Here is an 18,450-nt window from a genome sequence, read left to right on the forward strand (position 1 = left end):
CTGATTCGCGCGCTATCAGCTCAGCCACCCTCAACGCCTAGGGATGTCGATATTAGGCCAAGGCTTTGAAAAATGTGACTCTGGAGATGAATATTAGTCCCCCAACGGTTGTGAAAAGAAAAGTCATAGGGCAGGCAAACTTACATGGGTAGAAAACAGGCCGACAACCTTTGAGCCGGTTGGTTTAATGGCCCTCCATCTGATCCTGTTTGACATGAGATGCTGAGGGGATGTGACCTCTCGGCCGAAATTTGTCCGGAGCTGTAGGGTGTTGCGGTGGTGTCAGTGGCCATCAACGAGAAAGTTCCAGGACATGTACCTTCAGCCCTATTACGTAGCCCGACATCTCTTTGACCTCGATACCTACTAGCTCCTCGCCCCCGGCGCTGTCAATCGTCATGGAGGTTCTTTGGTAACTGTCTCTCTGTTCTCTTGGGGGGATGCTCCCGGCGGGCTCCATATCGCCCAGGTGCTGGTTCAGCGAAGCATCGGCGTAGAGGAATTCCATTTTCCCAATATAGGCACCGTTGAACGTCCAAATGGCAATCTCAACCAGATTCGAGGTGGAACGCCCGTCGAGTCCAGCAAATAAGACGGTTGAGATGATCGGGCCGGAAGAATCTTGTGAGTGGTAGTCGTCGTTTCCGTCGAACAACAGATGATCTGGTGGTACACTGTACCAAAGACGGCTGTTTCGCCATCCATGTTGGCTTGGAAGACCGCGAGGTTTATTCCGACTGAGTGAAACCATTTTGAAGGCCTAAATGGAGTGGGCCAAGGTTAGCCAGGATGAAGGGGATGGTAAAGGGGGAACCAACATCAAATTCTGCCCGGACCGCAGTAATGCCTTCGTCCTCGGCCAAGTGCCACTTTGGAAAGTTTCTCGGCTCCCCTGCCCAAGGAGAAACCGTACCATCCTCGGTAACGACGGCGATCGACCTGATACCTGACGTATCGAGAGCCAATTGCCATCCTTGTATGCGCTGGGGGGTGGAAAATCGAATGGAGACGGTTTGATCTTGGTGTATATATCCTAGAGCATCCTGTTTTCCATCTTCATAGATGAATATGAGGCCAGACACAAAAACACCCATGCCCGTGTGAACAAGGGATACAGACACGCACTGGACTTGAAGCGGTTGTGACGTATGAAGCGTCCGGACTCGCAAGACTCGACAGCCACGGTGAAACCTCGCCTCCGGATCAATAATTCCGCGTTTGGCTATTTGCCAAAAGCCTTCTTCTTTGGGTGACTCGGCTGGCATGAAAGATTCGAACCAACTTTCCAAGGGGGTCCCACTGCAAGGAGTATTCACCATCTGGGAAACAGTGGTTTGCAGGCACTTGATGAGTTTCCAGACGCGTCTTCGACTAGCCATGTTGGGATTATCGCGACTCAAAGCTCGAACGGTAAGATATAGCATCTTCCAGGATTTTGGAGGATTGTGGGAAACCTCTGTTATGTGTTCAAACTGGTTGCCTTTCCGGAACCGTGATGCCCAAAACGTTGCTGACAAGTTCAGGGTGGCAAAGACCGGAGACGCAAGACGTAGGGAGTGCACATCGTGAGTGGAGAGGACGGTGAGGATTTGTTCAAGGAGTTCAGGGGCTAGGCGGGAGAACATGTCTTTCTGTAAAGAGACATTCGTAATTGCAAGGCGGCGCTGGGAAGGGTCATCCTGTACGCCAAGATGGTCCTTGATGGCATCTGAAAGACAGGGGATATGCAAAGGATCCGATCGAAAATCTGGAGGAATGTAGAAAAAGTCGGGAAAACAACTTATCAGGGTTGAGACTGACCCTCTGTGACGAAATGCCGCAGCTCCTCCATAGGTATGACCCCAATTGATGATGCCATCCAAGCCAATGGGGACTGAGAGAAGGGCTCCAAAAAGGAGATTCAGATCCGGGGTAAAGGTTTGATTGAGCAGATCCCAGCAGGATGAGTGAAATGCCCACCCCCAAAACGCCTGTGGTTCCCTGACGCGGTACTCGGGAGGAATCAGGTGCTCAAGCTGGAATATCCGCAACTCGACGTCAATCATGGGTCCTGGGCCGAGAGGGTCATCGTAGCGCCTGTCGGCGTGTCTCGGAACAGAGTCAACGCCGACCTGGTCAATTTCACTACAGATGCCGACCCCGGACAACTTGACGTCGTCCCAGTGCGTGGTTTCGACCCACACTGAGAGGGGTTAGATGGCTGGTTGGCTCTTTTGGAGGGGAACCGTCACTCACCGGCTCTGAATTCCTGAAGCCATGGTTCATTGGATAATCGGGTGATTGGGATTCCGCACAGGACGCAATACCTCATGGTTGTACCCGGAGTGAGAGCTTCGGTGGAGAGGAGGAGTCGGTCGCGTTGGAGGGCGTTTCAGGATCCCAGCCATGATTGACATAAGCCTTAATAATCAGGCACGCACATCTCTGGCCAATCTCACCAACATCCTGGATCAATAGCTGGAAAAATGGGAGACTGGAGTTTTGGCGAAACCACATTATGTTTTCTATATTAAACTATGCCTGCTATGCTAGGTTACCTACGTTATTAATGTATCAAATAAGTGAGCCACTTCTGTGGCACCGTCGAGGATCCTGGTGTAACTTCAGTGGATAACTTGCTAATTTCTTCGATGCCTTTATGGTGGAAGTAATGCTTTCGGGAAAAGAATCACGCAAGGGCATCTAGCTCAGTTAACTCACCAAGGGCGGCTTTTAGAAAATGTTTAATGCGGTCAGGGTCGTCCAAGGTGGAGGCGCCGAGTCTGAGAAGATCGCTTCGGAGGCTGCCCGTTTTCGATGGCAAGGAGCGAATGGCGCGTCAAGGCTACCTAGAGCGAAGAGAAGATCAAGAACAAGAAGGGTTAGGATCGCGTTCGTTCGCGTTCCTGCCAAACCCAGAAATAACTGGGAAATCTTTAATCCATAATTCATAGTTAGGCTTAGGTCATAACTCTTTTTTCATACCAAGACTTTATTTATTTCTTCGTAAAATTTATTTACTTCTTTTATGACCTTCCGACAATTTCTATCTAAACCATTTCTAAAGTCTCATCACATACCCCTGAACCCTGTCTTCACAAGTTATCCAGACAGCTGCGAATCTGCTCCAGACGCTCACCCCTGCCCCAGTCAAGGATGTTGTGTACAAAGTTGTAGAACTTGGCATGATGCTCAGGATCCTGAAGGAGGAAACTGTCGACATGCGCCATGAAGTAATCGCGCTCATTCTCCTTCCATGAGACGTATAGCCGCGCCTCCGTACCGCTCATGGCAATGCTGAATACAGCGCTGTTGATTGGATCAGCGCTGTTGATTGGATTGTTGCTCATGCGCTGTTTGAATCGATCGTTGAGCTTTTCCACCATATTGATACAAGTCGCTGCCCCCCCTAGACATTGGTTCGTCGCCGCCCACAAACTGCCGTTATCGCCCTTGAACTCGATGACGAAGAATGGATACATAAGTCCCTGATTATTGGCCATCGCCTCTTTGTACATGGGCAACAGCTGGGCCTGCTGCTGGTGGAAGGCTGTCTCATCTCTGTATCCATAGAGCGTGTCCGGCACAGGGGTGCTGACCTTGTGGTTGGTACCCGCGTCGGGAACATGGTTCCTCTTCATCTGTTGTTTTTCGTTGCGTTTGAGATAGTCAGACGATCCAGGGTTGACGAAAACGCGAGCAAGGAAATAAGTTGCCACTTCTGACTCTGATGTACCCAGCGAGAGGTTGTGGAGGTCTCTGTCTTGGGAAATATCATCCGCCGATGGACCGGGAGAGCCACGATCCCGACGCATCTGGTTCACGAAGTTGGTGATGTGCTCTGGAGGCCGGTCGCATGGATGATTGAAGTAGATGCCGTTTGCTCTCAGGTTTTGCACCCGGTAAAGGGGGCTCTCTACAAGGGTTCCTTTCGTTGTTGCAGTGGGCCCAGTGATGCCGGATATATTACCCAAATCGTCCATTGAGGGAGTCCAAGTTGAAGGGAGCGTCGAGAATGCGCAGTGATTGGGATTCCACGTGTTGCTCATCGCCGGAGCCGATCTCGCACGCCTTGGTGGGATGGGGGGACTGTCGTCTGCGGGTTTTGGATGGGGTTCTGACCGGCGGCGGCGTCTATCTCGATTGGAACCAACGGATTCGAGCCACTCAAGAATAAGCCTGTACTTCGGATGGACGGGCTGGACGGGGTCGATAAATCGCTGCGTGTTCGTCAGCCGAGCCTTCTTCGCAGGCGACTGATCGATCTCGTTGAGCTGCCTCTTTGTCGACCTCTCTGGCGTGTCTTGTAGGAGGCGGCGGCCTGGAGATAGTGTCGGGCGAGAGTGCCTGGAATGAGATTGGGAGAGCCTGTTGATCATGATGGCAAGCTGTTCTTATAGAGCATGAAGGAAGATTTGTTGCAAGAACGTCCCGGGCTGGTCGACCAGAAAGTCCTTTGTTCGTCTCGCGCTGAACCACGGCACGTGAGGATAACTTAATTGGCTGTTGACGCCTTGCGGTCCAGGGGGCCCGGGCGTCATTGACGCCGACAGGGGGACAGGGGGGGGGGCGCAGAGAATTACCTAACTTCTCATAAACATAGTTGATTAATTTATAAAAGATGCTATGAAGTAATATATTAACTAGGAGAGTTTGTGAATATTTTTTCTATAATTTATTGATTATATTCAGAGGAGGATTAGGAAATATCTTCGTCCTCGTGTCTCGTTTTGTCCTTGCCCCAGGTGGGAGGCACAGTGCTGTGTTGCGTCTAGCGCGCCTGTCGTGGTTGCCCCACACGATAAGCATTAAACCCCTGTCTAGTCGCGCTTGTTGTGTCGATGGGGCAGTTGAAGTTGAAGGTATAGTCAAGCCCCTGGAAATCGGGCCATGATGGCTGTGCATCAAACGTTACCACTTACGTCAAGGCACAGATTTAAGGATGAATATGCCAACGTCCTAAAAAGGTACCATCTTGTACATGAGATGCACCTTTCTATCTGATTCTTCTATAGCTGTAGCCATAAAAGTCAAAATAATCCGGTTGTGGTGTTTTGTAGTATTAGGCTTTAATACCATTATGCATTCATAACTGTGTTTTTTGCTGTTGCAGCTGACGGTCTCTCGCGGATGTGCCATTGCAGATGGAAGATTCTCCTCAATATTGGGGCAGACCTGGATTTCGCCGTAGAGGCTGGGGATGGGGTGGTGCAGGCCGCAAGCATGGGCCTCTGGGCTGTTGGCCATCCCTCGGATTGGGCGGGAAGAGGGAGTAGCTTTCAGGGGTGTAAGATGCTCCTTCGCAAGATTATTTTCAAGCTCTAGCCCGGCGTTTGTCGGCGCTGAATCAGGGACTGACCCCACAGTCGAAACAGGCGCCGTGTTATTGCCAAAGGATGTTTGTTTGATGGCAGGGGAGTGGCAGGGATGGTTCCAAAAGAAGATGTAGGTGACAGCATCTTGTGGAAAGAGGGTGGGCCTTGGTTATACGCAATCTCACTGGTGCCCTCCAAGTTCAAGTTGGGATGACAGCCCAACCCTTTGAGGTGCCCGCTTTGGAGGGAGATATCCCGATCAGTGATGGTTGGGTAGCTGTCATTCTGGGAGAGGGTCGTCACCAGACGGGATGAATCCGGATTGCAGAATAGCTTTGGTTCTGGTAGCAAGCAAACCAGCGACTTATCTTTCGCGGGTATCCCATGACGGCGATATCAAAGTGAACCTCCATGGTTCCTGCTAGGCCGCCAAGCTTGGACATTGGCAGCTTCTCAAGTGATTCCCGGGCCTAAACCCTGCCGGACCCTGAATCGCCATATTTGGACGGTGCCGCGTCGATAGCATCTTGGGCCACACCTCCCAACTCCACGGCGAAACCGAGTTGTCTCCTATCACAGCTGACTGGTGGGGTCGCGGCTGCAGTCTATGATCGGTGACCCGAAATTCCAGCCCACATTCTACTCTTCCTCGTAAGCCAGTCAAGGCAGCAGATAGCAACTAGTTTTCAAATTTGGAGAGGCACAACGTTGGGATCTTTAGCTCAAAACGAGGGAAAGTTCGTCCATTTTAACCCTCAGCATTGGAGACATCTATCCAACACCAAGACAAGTACGGCTCATCCATTTAATGCTCGACCACTTTATTTTGGTGGCATCCTGCTCTCCAAAAAACCAATTCTTCAGTGCTTGATGAGGTCCCTTGTCAGCCAATTTCTCCTGACACCGCCACCATCATGACCACCAGTTCAACTCACCAGCTCTGCAAACATCTCCCTGGCCCTTGGAAATGACCGCCAGCAGCGAAAATACGAAAGTTCGATTGCCAGACGTGGCGGCGGATGGTGCAGCCCGTCAGCAGCCATGCCAAAAGGACCAGTATAGATAACAAAACCCTTGCAAAGCCCATGTTTGAAATGTAACCAATTGAGACGGCAGAGTGGCATCACGCGCACCTGGCCGACCCGTTTCAGGGTGCTGGAGCATGGAAATGCCGGTGACACAGCATACCACCTGAATAGAACGTTTGCCGGTGGGGTGGGGGGGCTCAACCACCCAGCCTGCTTCTGCCTCTCAGTCCCTGCCTTTAATTATATGACACGGCACCGGGGTACACTCCTCACACAAACATCAAACACTGACTTGCATGGCACCGTTTGCCGTTGCAGGGAGATCTCGTGTTGCTGTATTGAAAAATAAGCGAGTGAAGCCACCCGGCTTGCTTGCACCAAGGCTGAGACAAGAGACCAAGTATTCTTCGGATCTGCTGTAGGAGTGTTGGGGCTAGGGCAGATCCTGTCACATCTTGCAGAGGCTTCAGAATGAGGCGGATGAGTAAAACATCAAGCAGGCCGTAGGCTGAATCCCATGTCCTCGCGCCGGTCGCTGGCCCAGAGAAACATGAATGGGAGGGGGGAGCATGGGTTGGAAAGCCACTGTGTCACCAACACAGCCGACATGACGCGTCAGTGCTTCCTGGAACAAACGTCAAGGTTTTAATCAAGCTCCGTTCGACTGGAAACACACTGCATTAGCACTGGGATATGATGCTATGATGTGTTGACAATGTGTTCTTTGTTACAGTTGATGACCGGCCCTTGATGGGTTAGCTGAAGCCAGAAGATCGGCTGGAAACACTGCATCCAACATTGTTAGTGGGATTACGGATCCTGCTTTACCCCGCCTTGAGGCTTTGCGGAAGACAGCTACTTGGGATGGTTCCGTGCCCGAAAGTTGCCCCCCACGGACATATATTCTGTAGCTGAATGGGCGGTTGATTGCAAGAGCAGGGGAAGCAACAGGGGTGGGGCTCAAAGGGCTGTCGTTGCAAGTTGAGAGCGATGCGCGTACTGGACAAAAACAGTGGATGATGATCGCTTGGGCCTGGGAGACACAGCACGATGAGAAACGTTCTCACAACAAAGCAGGCCCCCAACCAGCCTCCACCAAGCAAAGAAGAGGTTTAAACCTCTTGTGGCAGGATATCAACGTCTTCAACAGCTTGTCAACTCCCAGCGTCAAATGACACGATGAAAGAGCATCTTGAGGCCCTCGACTCCCATATAGGCCTCTCAGGGCTCCGGTTTGACCTCCTTAACCCTCCCTCTCCCCCCTTTCCCCCACGAGTCTATTATTCTAATTTAGCTTTTGGCCCTTCCCATAGTGATACATTCGAACGGTCTTGTGTCCGCGCGAAAGTCAGTTTTATCCTCCTTCGTAAGCACTTCTCCATCGCCGAGTTCAACCACGTTTCGACCCCATAGCCCGTCCCCGCGAGACGGCAAGATGGCCGGCGGCTACCTCGCGCCCCGGCCTGGTGCTTCTGGGACGACGAGCTGGAGCCGTACGAGTTCGGCTTCAACCACCCGGGCCAGGAGGACTACAATATGGCCGAGGTGCCCGACGCGTTCGTGGAGCAGCTACGCTCCTTTTTGTCCGAGGCTAACCTGCTGGATGTGCTCGGGATCTGCGCCCTTGGGCACTCGGAGCTCACAGGCCGGCTCGGGAAGACACGTGGCCGCATCAACTTCATGTTGCCCTTTGTTAACCCGCCGAACTTTGATGTTAACGCGAATCCAAATCATGCTGCTGCTGTCTGGTCATTTAGCTGCAGGGACGGGTTGAAGGATGCCACGATCTTCTGGCACAGTTAACCCATCAAGAGCCGGGCTTCGACTATAACAAAGAACACATTGGCTGCCTTTCTACACTTCTGTCAACTATGGAGTCGCCAACTGCAAGAGACCGAAGTAATGGAGGGGTGAAACGATTGCTCGCAGGGATAACAATAGGTCAGCTTACTGCATCGTCAGTTCACGCTTCTTACACGGCCCTATACATACTTGAACCATGGTCTCGTGGAAGTGCAAGGCGACCCAGGTGATCAGATAGTTGGTAGAATCTCGCTACTTGAAGGAGAAAGTAGGCTCCCAAAGAGATAAGTAGTATCACGCCTCGAGAACGGGAAAGTTGCACAGGAGTTGGGGCTCCATGGTTGATCTCTCAGTCGGAAGTGGCACCATTATCGAGGAGAGGATTAGTCTCGACTACCGACGAGGCATCGTTCTGAGATACCACCTCTATTTTGACGTCATCACCGAGACACAGAGCTGGGACAAACATCGAGAAGAATACGACCGTTGCGATAGGAAAAGAGACCCAAAGGGTGCTTGACCATTGTCAGTACCCTAGTAGATAAGCGATCCCCGAAACGGCCTGTATCATGGAGAAGGCAATAGGTATGGAATATTGGGATGATCATCGCCTCGGTGGGACAGCAGATTCAACACCATACCTCTGTTCTGGACTCAGTCCTTCATTAAGAGCAGCGAAAAGACGGGGGCGGTTGCCCAAGGTCCGCCTGCAAGTAGGAGGAAAAGCGGTGTCAGGTCAAGGCGCCAGATGGGGAAGTCTGTTTGAGATATCATCTAATCTGTCTATACTCTATGTGTCCTCTAGCATCCTCATCATGTGGTGATTCGCGTAGAACCACGTCGCCAACTCTGCACTGGGTTGATCTATCCCCATGTCGAACTCTCCCGGCTCAAATTGGTTGGTCCTTGATTCGTACATGGGCATTTGACCTTGTGCCGCATCAACAGGCTGTCCACTGCTCGAAAAAGGTAGCATACTTGACAAATTTGCCATGTTCTGATTGCTTGCCCCCATCTGCGGCACTGACGAGGGTAATTTTGGGTTTGGCGTGCAATAACCTGCTGACCCTGTGCCTCTCGTATCAAGCATGGCTTCTGGTGTTGCAGCGGCTCTGATGTTGAAATATTTGACCGCGACGTCGTAGAGAGCCTTAAATATGCTCAGCTGCTTCTGACACATCGAGTACTGAGAAGGTTCCGTCACTGTCTCGAGTATGTGGACCAAATCTCGCAGACAGGGCAGATCGGATGGATCAGATGTCTCTATCATGTGACAGAACAAGACGATAAATGGGATGAATGGGGATTGGAGAAGTGTCCTTGACAGCAGAGTTAGAAAATCTGGAACCATCGACTAGAGTCAAGACTTACCAGTTGACATATAGCAAGAAATAGTTTGACTGTTTCTCCGTGCTAGTAAAGATTTCAACACACTTCTCATGCTCTTTGACTGCTTGTCTAGCTGTGGCGATGCATTCGTCACAAAACACCGAACCACCAGGCTTATCGGGGGGAATGCTTCGGTATATGAGGGTGAGCATGGAGAGGCTAGTAACCCGCTCGCTGCGGAAGCAGAGTTGGCTCAAGACAGTGCCAAGTTTGCGAGACACTTGATCTTCACATTTAATCTAGAACAGCGTGGCTCAGTCTTTGAGTTCATCAGGGGGGAAATGGTTACTCACCTGTAGGTCATCCTCAACCGCCATCAATCTTTTGGTCTCGTCGGCCAAGGCTCTCGCTCGTGCGGTGCGAACGCTTGCCGGCTGCGCGAGAGAAGCCGGGCTGTAAATCTCATCGTAAACCCGACCTTGCAGGGTTGACATTCCGATCCAGACGGGGAATGCCTGGCTGAAAAAACTGTGGCTGAAGAAAGGATCGTTCAGCACCTCGGGGGTCATACTCGGGACGGTAATGTCATTTTCTCGGATTGTGGAGGAGCGGCCGATGCGGAGGGCCAGCATCTTCTCGGTCGTGTAGATGCACCAAAAGAGTCGAGTCTTTTGATTTTTTGACTCTGTCGTTTCTTGGTCCAGCATCACGCTGCTGTGAAGACCGAGGGACTGGCTGAGATTGGTGGCTGCGCATATAAAGTTCCATGCTGCGGAAGGCTTGCACCTTTGAATGCAGTACAATGACTAGGGCTGATGAGTACAAAGGACTTGTTGGAAGATGTTGGTAACTCACTGCCATGCACAAGGCTAGTACGTGCTCTAGCGTTGCAGGCATATGAAAAGGAAGCCTAGAGAGAACTGTCTCGAGACTATCTCGACATATGATGGACTGGGTCATGTAGTCTTTCTTGAGGTTTTCATCTCCCACTGCGTTGACACACTCGCAAAAAAGCCAATACAAACCCAGGTAGAAGATGATGAGATCTGCCTCAGTGACTGGTCCCGGAGAGCATACTTTGATGAAATGCGTGGTGAACTCGGGTATCGTCTGAAGATCCATGAGCCAGAGGATCTGGATCGGGGTGCTGTCTTTGAAGGCGTCAGTTGTCTGGGACTTTTTGTCTGGCGCAAACCCACCTTGAGCCATTCTGAGACAGGCCATCGCCTTTTCAGTGGAAGGCATGGGAAGTTGACGGAGACTAGCCCCTGGAGGAAGCGGTAGAGCATTTGGATAAAGATTCTCAATGGTGTCGGACTGCTGCTTCTGGGCATCTATTACACCTCTGAGGGCGTTGAGAACAGACGTCATCTCGAGGGCAACCTCGGACGGCGAGTTGCTGTTGACCGAGTTTTGGAGAAACTTGGTGGCAAAGACAGCGTGGGCGAACAGGGACGACTCGCCCTCGTACTCTGGCTTGGAAGAGCATGAGGGGGATTGGCTGACGAAGCTGGGGTCGGAGGGAGTTGGCTGTGAAGATGCAGGCGTCGGACGGTGGGCGGTCTGAGATGTCTGCGGATTGAGGGCTGTGCCATGATACTTGGGACCAGGTTGAGTTATGCTCAATTGTTGTATCGTTTGATTGAGTTCTTCAATTCTGTTGACGATGCGGTCAATCTTGTTCTCGCTGTCGAATGTTGACGTGGTCAGCTCAGCCAGTAAGAGCCGTCCAGATGGACTCACTAGATGCTGGATATTAGAACGCGTTGACGTTTTGCCCTTGGCTTTTGACCAGAAGGAAAAATGCATTGCGCCTTGGTCTTGATGCAGTGTGTGCATGGATATACGCGATCGCATTTGACCTAAAGATGTAAACATTGTGCCCCGCTTGAGATGCAAAGGTCACACCTTTCGCTGTCGACAATTCTCGCACTATCACGATTAGCAAATGTCAAAGTTCGTTTTAGGCAGAGATCCTACTGCAAGCTTTTCTAAAATGGGTCCGTCGTGGTCCTCAAATTGCGACAATTGGTCTTGAGTGAAGCTCGTGTCGTGATGCATCAAATTCTCTGCTGGCGTTTCCCGCCCCTCGGAAGGCGTTGATGTCATGGTGATAAGCGAAAAAAGGCTTTACTTCTGTAAGCGAAGCAAACACGGACGTCACGGAGCCAAAGAAAAAGCGAAGGATTGTAAACACCAGACAAGAGAACGTGGGCGTAATCACATATGTAGCCTCCCTTTACGCACGGGGCACGCGGACTCCGTCATTCGCCCCCTAAGATGCTAGGCAATCCTTTTGAAGTCTTGGCGCGGACCTCCGGGATACAGAGGTTCCGGGCTCCGAAGGCGAGAGACCCTCCGGGCTTCGGGGTCTTGGCGTCCGGGTCCGAAGCATCTCACAGCCATCGAGATGACGTGAAGGGTCTAATTTTCGGACGGACGTGAGGTTTTGCAGAGTGCGAGATGATTGGAGACTTCGTAATCTTGTTGGCAGGAGGTGAAGGATGATAAATACTTCTTCTTCGCCCCTTGTTATTGTTTGGTTGTAATCACAGCATTTCGTCTTCGTTCCTTGACATTTAATTCTTATCTTAATTCTTTTCAAACGATAGCACCACTTCTGGATCATTCCCTTCGTCTTTTCTTCGTCTCTCGCGCTCCCAATTACACAATCAACAACCCCACCATCGCGCGCCAGAATCTCCCATGGCAGCCAAAGACGCGGGCCAGCAGGCTCGCGACCCTGTAAAGACTTCAGCTATGAAGTCTTTTATCGCAAGTCAATACATATCGGATACCCATCCTTTGGCTAACAAATAATCTAGCGAGTTTTTCGATATGGCGACCCTCAGCTCTACCTTCTCGAATTCATTGGCGTAATCGGAGCCATCACGTCCGGAGTCGCTTTGGCCATGGTCAACGTCGTCATTGGACAATTCATCACTCTTCTCAACGACTTTACTACCTCTGGCACTGTTCCTGACGGCTTCATGGCGGCTGTGGAAAAGACTGCGTGAGTTCAACCATCGTTCTCATCCGTCAACATCACTGACAAGCTAGTCTCTACTTCGTCTACATCGGCATCGTTCGACTCGTCTCGACCTACGTATACGCTTCCCTCTTTACCTACGTCGCATACCACCTCACTCGAAATATCCGTCAATCCTATCTCAAGGCTGCCTTTAGTCAAGAGATCGCCTACTTCGATCAAGGCGTCGCTGGCTCCATCGCGATGCAGGCAACCTCCAACGGCAAGCTGATCCAGTCGGGTATCGCAGAGAAGCTTGGAATCGTTATCCAATCCATCGCCACTTTCATCGCCGCCTTTATCATCGCCTTTATCAGCCAGTGGAAGCTCACACTCATCTTGATCTGCATTGTGCCCGCCCTGGTCATCATTGTCGGCACCATGTCGGTCCCTGACGCCAAGATCGAGACCAAGATCCTAAAGATCCAAGCGCAGGCTGGAGGTTACGCCGAGAGTATCTTTGGTGGCATTCGTACCGTTCACGCATTCAGCCTCCGATCAAGAGTCGTTGCCAAGTTTGACATCTTCTTGCAGGATGTATTCCGCGAGGGAAAGAAGAAGAACCTACTTTACGGACTCATGTTTGGTGGCGAGTACTTTGTCGTCTACAGCGGCATGGGCTTGGCTTTCTGGCAGGGTATTGCCATGATCTCCCGTGGTGAGGTCTCTGACATTGGCAAGGTCTTTACGTGAGTTTCATTACCTAGGTATGCGGCAAGTATAGTTATGCTAACGTTAAATAGGGTCTTGATGTCCGTCATCATTGCCGCCAGCACCATCAGCATGATTGCTCCTCACTTTGTGGCATTTGGACGTGCAGCATCAGCAGCCACTGAGCTGTTCATCTTGATTGACCGCGAGTCCGAGATTAACCCTTTCGATGAGTCTGGAGAGAAGCCCCAGGACCCGCATGGTGTCATTGCTCTCCAAGGAATTGGCTTCAGCTATCCCAGCCGTCCTAATGTCAAGGTCTTGGAAGACTTTAGTCTCAACGTTCCAGCTGGAAAAGTCACGGCCCTCGTCGTAAGTGTTGCATGCTCATTTGAGGGATTGTGCACCATGCTAACAGTTTCAAGGGCCCAAGTGGTTCAGGCAAAAGCACCATCATCGGCTTGCTCGAGCGTTGGTACAACCCAGCCTCTGGCACTATCACTCTCGATGGCACAGACATCAAGAAGCTTAATCTGTCTTGGCTGCGTACTAATGTTCGCCTTGTTCAACAGGTAAAGATCCAGATTCCATGCCACGTATCCAACCTAACACGACCAGGAACCCGTTCTCTTCAATGGCAGCGTCTTTGAAAACATTGCCAATGGTCTAGTTGGAACCCCTTGGCAGTTTGCTTCCCGCGACGAACAGATGAGTCGGGTAGAACACGCAGCCAAGATGGCCTTTGCCCATGACTTCATCCTGTCTCTCCCTCAAGGTTATGATACGCGCATCGGTGAGAGAGGCGGTCTTCTCTCGGGTGGCCAAAAGCAGAGAGTTGCCATTGCAAGGAGCGTCATCTCAGAACCCAAGATCTTGTTGCTCGACGAGGCTACCAGCGCTCTTGATCCTCACTCAGAAACCATCGTTCAGCAGGCGCTAGATAGTGCTTCCAAGAACCGCACAACCATTGTCATTGCGCACAAGCTGGCAACCATTCGCAACGCCGACAACATTGTCGTCATGTCCAAGGGCAAGATTGTCGAACAAGGCCGTCACAGTGACCTCGTGGCCCTCGACAACGTTTATGCCAAGCTCGTCATGGCGCAGGACCTTTCTCCCTCTGGAAACGGACAAGACAGTGACCAGTCATCGGATGAAGAAACGACAAAGGGCAACGGCGTGGAGCCGGTTCAGTCTCTGGCGAAGCTCAAGACGGTTGAAGCTCAGCACCTTGCATCACTCAAGGACCGGGAAGATCACGAGCTGTACAACCAGACGGGCCTCATCCACAGCATCGCGAGGCTGATTATGGCCACTCCCAACCTTTGGAACTGGTACCTGTTGATCCTGGCCACCTGCACTGCTGGAGGTAAGTATTTTAACCAGAAATTGGTGCCAACAGAACATGCTAACGTCTGAATAGCTGCTGTTTTCCCTGGACAAGCAGTTCTGCTAGGAAAGGTCATGACCGTCTTTTCCAGTCCAAACATGGTCTCTCGCGGCAACTTTTTCTCCCTCATGTTGTTTGTCTTGGCTATTGGATCCCTCTTTGTCTACTTTATTCTGGGATGGGCAACAAACGTGATTGCACAGGTGAGTCAATGAGTATCTAGTGATGAGATAGGAGCTGACGCTATCCAGACTTTGAACATCAAGCTTCGAAAGGAGATCTTTGACCTCACCCTTCGGCAGGACCTGAGATTCTTTGACCGACCAGAGAATACCGTTGGTGCACTCATCAGCCGTCTGGATTCTTACCCCCAGGCCGTCCTCGAGCTCATGGGCTTCAACGTGGCGCTTGTTCTTCTATCAGCCATCAACGTCCTCGCTTCTAGTGTTCTAGCCTTGGTGGTCTCGTGGAAGCTCGGTCTGGTCGGTGTGTTTGCCGGCATCCCTCCCATGCTACTAGCCGGCTACGCGCGAATTCGACTCGAGACAAAGATGGACACGGACATGGGCAAGAGATTCTCTGCCAGTTCTTCGGTGGCTTCCGAGACTGTCACGGCAATCCGAACCGTCTCTTCCCTTGCCATTGAGGACACCGTCTTGACAAAGTACACCAACGAGCTGGACCAGGCCATCAGTCAAACGGCGCCTTCCATGTTTCACATGATGATTTGGTTCTCCATGACTCAAGCCGTTGAGTACTTTATTCTGGCCCTCGGTTTCTGGTTAGTACGATATTCTCTATAGCGCAGAGTGAATGCTAATATTTCTTACAGGTGGGGATCCAAGCTCGTCCACGACGGAGAGATTTCCTTCTATCAGCTCATGGTCTCCTTCATGGGTGTCTTTTTCTCAGGCCAGGCGGCGGGGCAGTTGTTTAGTTTTGCGAGCAGTGAGTGTTCAACTTTGAAAGACGGGACAAGTTCAGCAGCTGATCTGTACACAGGCTTCACCAAAGCCAACCAAGCGACAAACTACTACTTCTGGCTCAAGGAGCTGGAGCCAACGATCCGCGAGACTGACGAGAATAAGGAAAAGGGGCCTGCAAATGGTTGTAGGTCATATGACTTTGACGATGTGCAGTTCTCTTACCCGCTGGCTCCTGACAACCGTGTTCTCAAGGGCGTTTCTCTCAAGGTATGTGCAACTTGATTTTTAACTTGTTTGAAAGGTTCTAATAGTTGTGGTTTGTAGATTAATCGCGGTGAATTTGTGGCCTTTGTCGGTGCCTCAGGCTGCGGCAAGAGCACCATGATCTCCCTCCTTCAACGATTCTACGATCCAACCAGCGGTACCATCACCATCGACTCTGCAGCTCCTTTATCTTCCATCAACCCTCTGACGTACCGTAACCACGTTGCTCTCGTCCAGCAGGAGCCTACCCTCTTCCCCGGAACTATCCGTGAGAACGTCTCGCAAGGAATGGATATCGGTGTCGACGAGACTATTCCTGATAGCGTCCTTGAAGAAGCTTGCCGAGCCGCCAACGCTTGGGACTTTGTTTCTTCGCTGCCTGAAGGTCTCGGCACACCATGTGGCAGCAGCGGAAGTCAACTCTCTGGCGGACAACGTCAACGCATCGCTATCGCACGTGCTCTGGTCCGCAAACCCAATGTCATCCTCCTCGACGAGGCTACGAGTGCCTTGGATACCGAATCTGAGCGCATCGTTCAGGCAGCGCTGATGGAGGCAGCCTCTACCGGTGATAGGATCACTATTGCCGTTGCTCACCGACTGTCCACTGTCCGAGAGGCTAACCGCATCTTTGTCTTTTACGGGGGTAGGATCATCGAGGCTGGAACCCATAATGAGCTGATTGAGCAGGGTGGCATGTATTCCAAGATGTGTGAAGCTCAGAAGCTAGACCGTGGAGTTTAAGTCATAGAAGCCTTCGGGTGGGTGTAGGGTAATACCATGTGGTTAGACTTAGATACAGGAGTTTTGGTGAAGTTGGTTCACATAGATTAGCATTCAGACATTTAGGGATAGGTAGATTAGCATAATACGCAATGCGAATATCGACTCGCACTGTTTCCTTTCTCGCCTACGATCCTGAGTACTGTACTGTGGTCTGTAGTCGCTGCTTTAACCTGCCCCCCTTATGAAAGCACATGATTGGTACGTCTGTGTGCTCAAGTGAGTGGGTCTGAGCTTGCTGAGCTGCTGAGGTAACTCGCCTTGACGCGACAAGCTTGTCAACATCCCTTCACCACCATCGTCCCCATGAGGCCCCCAAACTTGCCACAAAGTTCGTTGACAAGCATGCCATTAGAGCGCGTCTTCTCCACAGAGCTTATCGGCAAGCTCACCTGCACCCAAGAGCTGGACTTGGGTGGAATGATTCGAAACCTGTCTCTTCCAGAGACATCACCCATTCGTCAAAAGTCGGCCAACTCATCAATGGGGCGAATAGACATTCTACCTCCAGAGATCCTCCTATTCATTCTCAATATCCTCGATTTCCAAGCCTTGTCTCGACTTTCGCGGGTCTCCCGCAGGGCAAAAGCGACTGTCGAGGCTCTTGTTGCGTACAAAGAATTGCTGGAGCACGCGCCGGATGTACTCGTCGCGCTGGGGAAGACCCGACTGTTACAATACCACTCAGCTGCATTACTTCGACAGACACTTCGGGCAGGCCGGTGCGTGTCTTGCCTCCACTTTGGCGGTTTTCTCCTCCTGCCAACTTGCGAGCGAGTATGCTTCGAATGCCTTCATCAAAATTATGCCCTACGCATGACCACGCTCAACATGGCCCGGAAGTGTTTTCACCTAACCAACAACCACCTAAAAAAACTCCCAATATTTTACAGCATCCCTGGCACTTATGGCGTCATGTTCCTTCTTTCCCGCCGAAAAGTATATCGTCTGGTCAGCGTGAAGCAAGTCAAGCAGCTGGCAATCGAGGTGCATGGATCTGCCGAAAATGTAGCAAACCTCATGCCGACAACTCCGCCTCGGGGCATGGCCTGGCGGGAGTTCTGTATCTTTAAGTGGTTTCACGAGGCGCCGCTGGAGCCCCCAGGATGCGATCTATCACGGATACCAGAGAGATCAAACCTCGTTGAGGACGACTTTGGTGGCATGGCATCCATCCGTATGCCTTGCTTGAGTGGAACTGGTGCGGACTGTGGACGGCTTTGCAAGGGGTGTCGCCTTGCTGATGAGCTTCACTCGCAAGGACTCCTACCTGCTGCTGTATTGGAAGATCTCGCCCCAGGGGGTATTCGTCCGAGTCGCCCTCTTCGTGCCTTGACGACTCGCCTGCATTCTCGAGAGGGCTTTGTGGAGCATATAAAAACCTGCTATGGAGTAAATAGATTACTAACTGCGTGGGAAACAGAACGGATGGAGTAATGCCGTAGAATAGGGCAATATCAGTGATAGATGCCCAAGAAAAGTGCAACCAACCCAGTCCTTTCCCTTGGCCTTTGGAGCAGAAACATTGAAAATACCCTCCTTACATCCCGAGCAGCCATTGGTTGATGCATCGGAGGGTGCTCACTTTACCAAGCGGTATGGTATCTTTGAACGGTCTCAATCGGGGGCAGCCGAGTTGCATTACGATGGATGATTCAGGCGCTCTGAGAAATGCTTCATGAGGTCACTATTGACAGGACAACAATGAAAAGGTGAATGAGTGCCTGGGCCGATTCATTTAGAATATAAATGTGTGGTAAGACTACAGATCAACTTCCGCAGCGCGAGTAGACCTTGAATCTCTATGCAACAGGAGTTTTAGTGAAGTTGGTTCATATAAATTAGCATTTAGACATTTCGGGATAGATTCTCTGAAGAAGGATGGGGCATTAGATTCACTTCAACACTATGGGCAATACCAACTGGTAGTATATTCTTTACAATGATTAGAGAT

The 18,450-nt window shown here is 51.2% G+C and overlaps 7 protein-coding genes across 7 annotated transcripts; 3 read left to right on the forward strand and 4 right to left on the reverse strand.

Annotated features, from left to right (window-relative positions):
• Positions 1-20: 20 nt before the first annotated feature.
• On the reverse strand, positions 21-2,311 carry NECHADRAFT_78023 (uncharacterized protein; the record flags this gene model as incomplete). The annotated part of the gene is made up of 5 exons (XM_003053186.1): positions 21-80; positions 145-261; positions 320-760; positions 819-2,182; positions 2,236-2,311. The coding sequence occupies 5 exons, from the start codon at positions 2,309-2,311 to the stop codon at positions 21-23; spliced, it is 2,058 nt and encodes a 685-aa protein (XP_003053232.1).
• A 763-nt stretch (positions 2,312-3,074) lies between these two features.
• Positions 3,075-3,962, reverse strand: NECHADRAFT_35677 (uncharacterized protein; the record flags this gene model as incomplete). The annotated part of the gene is made up of 1 exon (XM_003053187.1): positions 3,075-3,962. The coding sequence occupies one exon, from the start codon at positions 3,960-3,962 to the stop codon at positions 3,075-3,077; it is 888 nt and encodes a 295-aa protein (XP_003053233.1).
• A 788-nt stretch (positions 3,963-4,750) lies between these two features.
• On the reverse strand, positions 4,751-6,381 carry NECHADRAFT_78025 (uncharacterized protein; the record flags this gene model as incomplete). Its single annotated transcript, XM_003053188.1, has 3 exons — positions 4,751-4,876; positions 4,951-5,458; positions 6,230-6,381. The coding sequence occupies 3 exons, from the start codon at positions 6,379-6,381 to the stop codon at positions 4,751-4,753; spliced, it is 786 nt and encodes a 261-aa protein (XP_003053234.1).
• Positions 6,382-7,501: 1,120 nt separating this feature from the next.
• NECHADRAFT_78026 (uncharacterized protein) lies at positions 7,502-8,125 on the forward strand (the record flags this gene model as incomplete). Its single annotated transcript, XM_003052689.1, has 2 exons — positions 7,502-7,669; positions 7,736-8,125. The coding sequence occupies 2 exons, from the start codon at positions 7,502-7,504 to the stop codon at positions 8,123-8,125; spliced, it is 558 nt and encodes a 185-aa protein (XP_003052735.1).
• A 790-nt stretch (positions 8,126-8,915) lies between these two features.
• Positions 8,916-11,332, reverse strand: NECHADRAFT_78027 (uncharacterized protein; the record flags this gene model as incomplete). The annotated part of the gene is made up of 4 exons (XM_003053189.1): positions 8,916-9,444; positions 9,497-9,753; positions 9,808-10,260; positions 10,310-11,332. 4 exons carry the CDS (start codon positions 11,330-11,332, stop codon positions 8,916-8,918), a joined length of 2,262 nt encoding a protein of 753 aa, XP_003053235.1.
• An 828-nt stretch (positions 11,333-12,160) lies between these two features.
• NECHADRAFT_92084 (uncharacterized protein) lies at positions 12,161-16,457 on the forward strand (the record flags this gene model as incomplete). Its single annotated transcript, XM_003052690.1, has 11 exons — positions 12,161-12,199; positions 12,280-12,467; positions 12,515-13,171; positions 13,226-13,505; positions 13,559-13,705; positions 13,752-14,502; positions 14,557-14,726; positions 14,775-15,304; positions 15,356-15,471; positions 15,526-15,716; positions 15,774-16,457. 11 exons carry the CDS (start codon positions 12,161-12,163, stop codon positions 16,455-16,457), a joined length of 3,753 nt encoding a protein of 1,250 aa, XP_003052736.1.
• A 384-nt stretch (positions 16,458-16,841) lies between these two features.
• On the forward strand, positions 16,842-17,933 carry NECHADRAFT_36015 (uncharacterized protein; the record flags this gene model as incomplete). Its single annotated transcript, XM_003052691.1, has 1 exon — positions 16,842-17,933. One exon carries the CDS (start codon positions 16,842-16,844, stop codon positions 17,931-17,933), a length of 1,092 nt encoding a protein of 363 aa, XP_003052737.1.
• Positions 17,934-18,450: the final 517 nt, after the last annotated feature.

Source organism: Fusarium vanettenii (genome assembly GCF_000151355.1).
Source record: "Fusarium vanettenii 77-13-4 chromosome 3 genomic scaffold NECHAsca_2_chr3_3_0, whole genome shotgun sequence".
In the NCBI taxonomy this organism is placed as follows: Eukaryota; Fungi; Ascomycota; class Sordariomycetes; order Hypocreales; family Nectriaceae; genus Fusarium; species Fusarium vanettenii.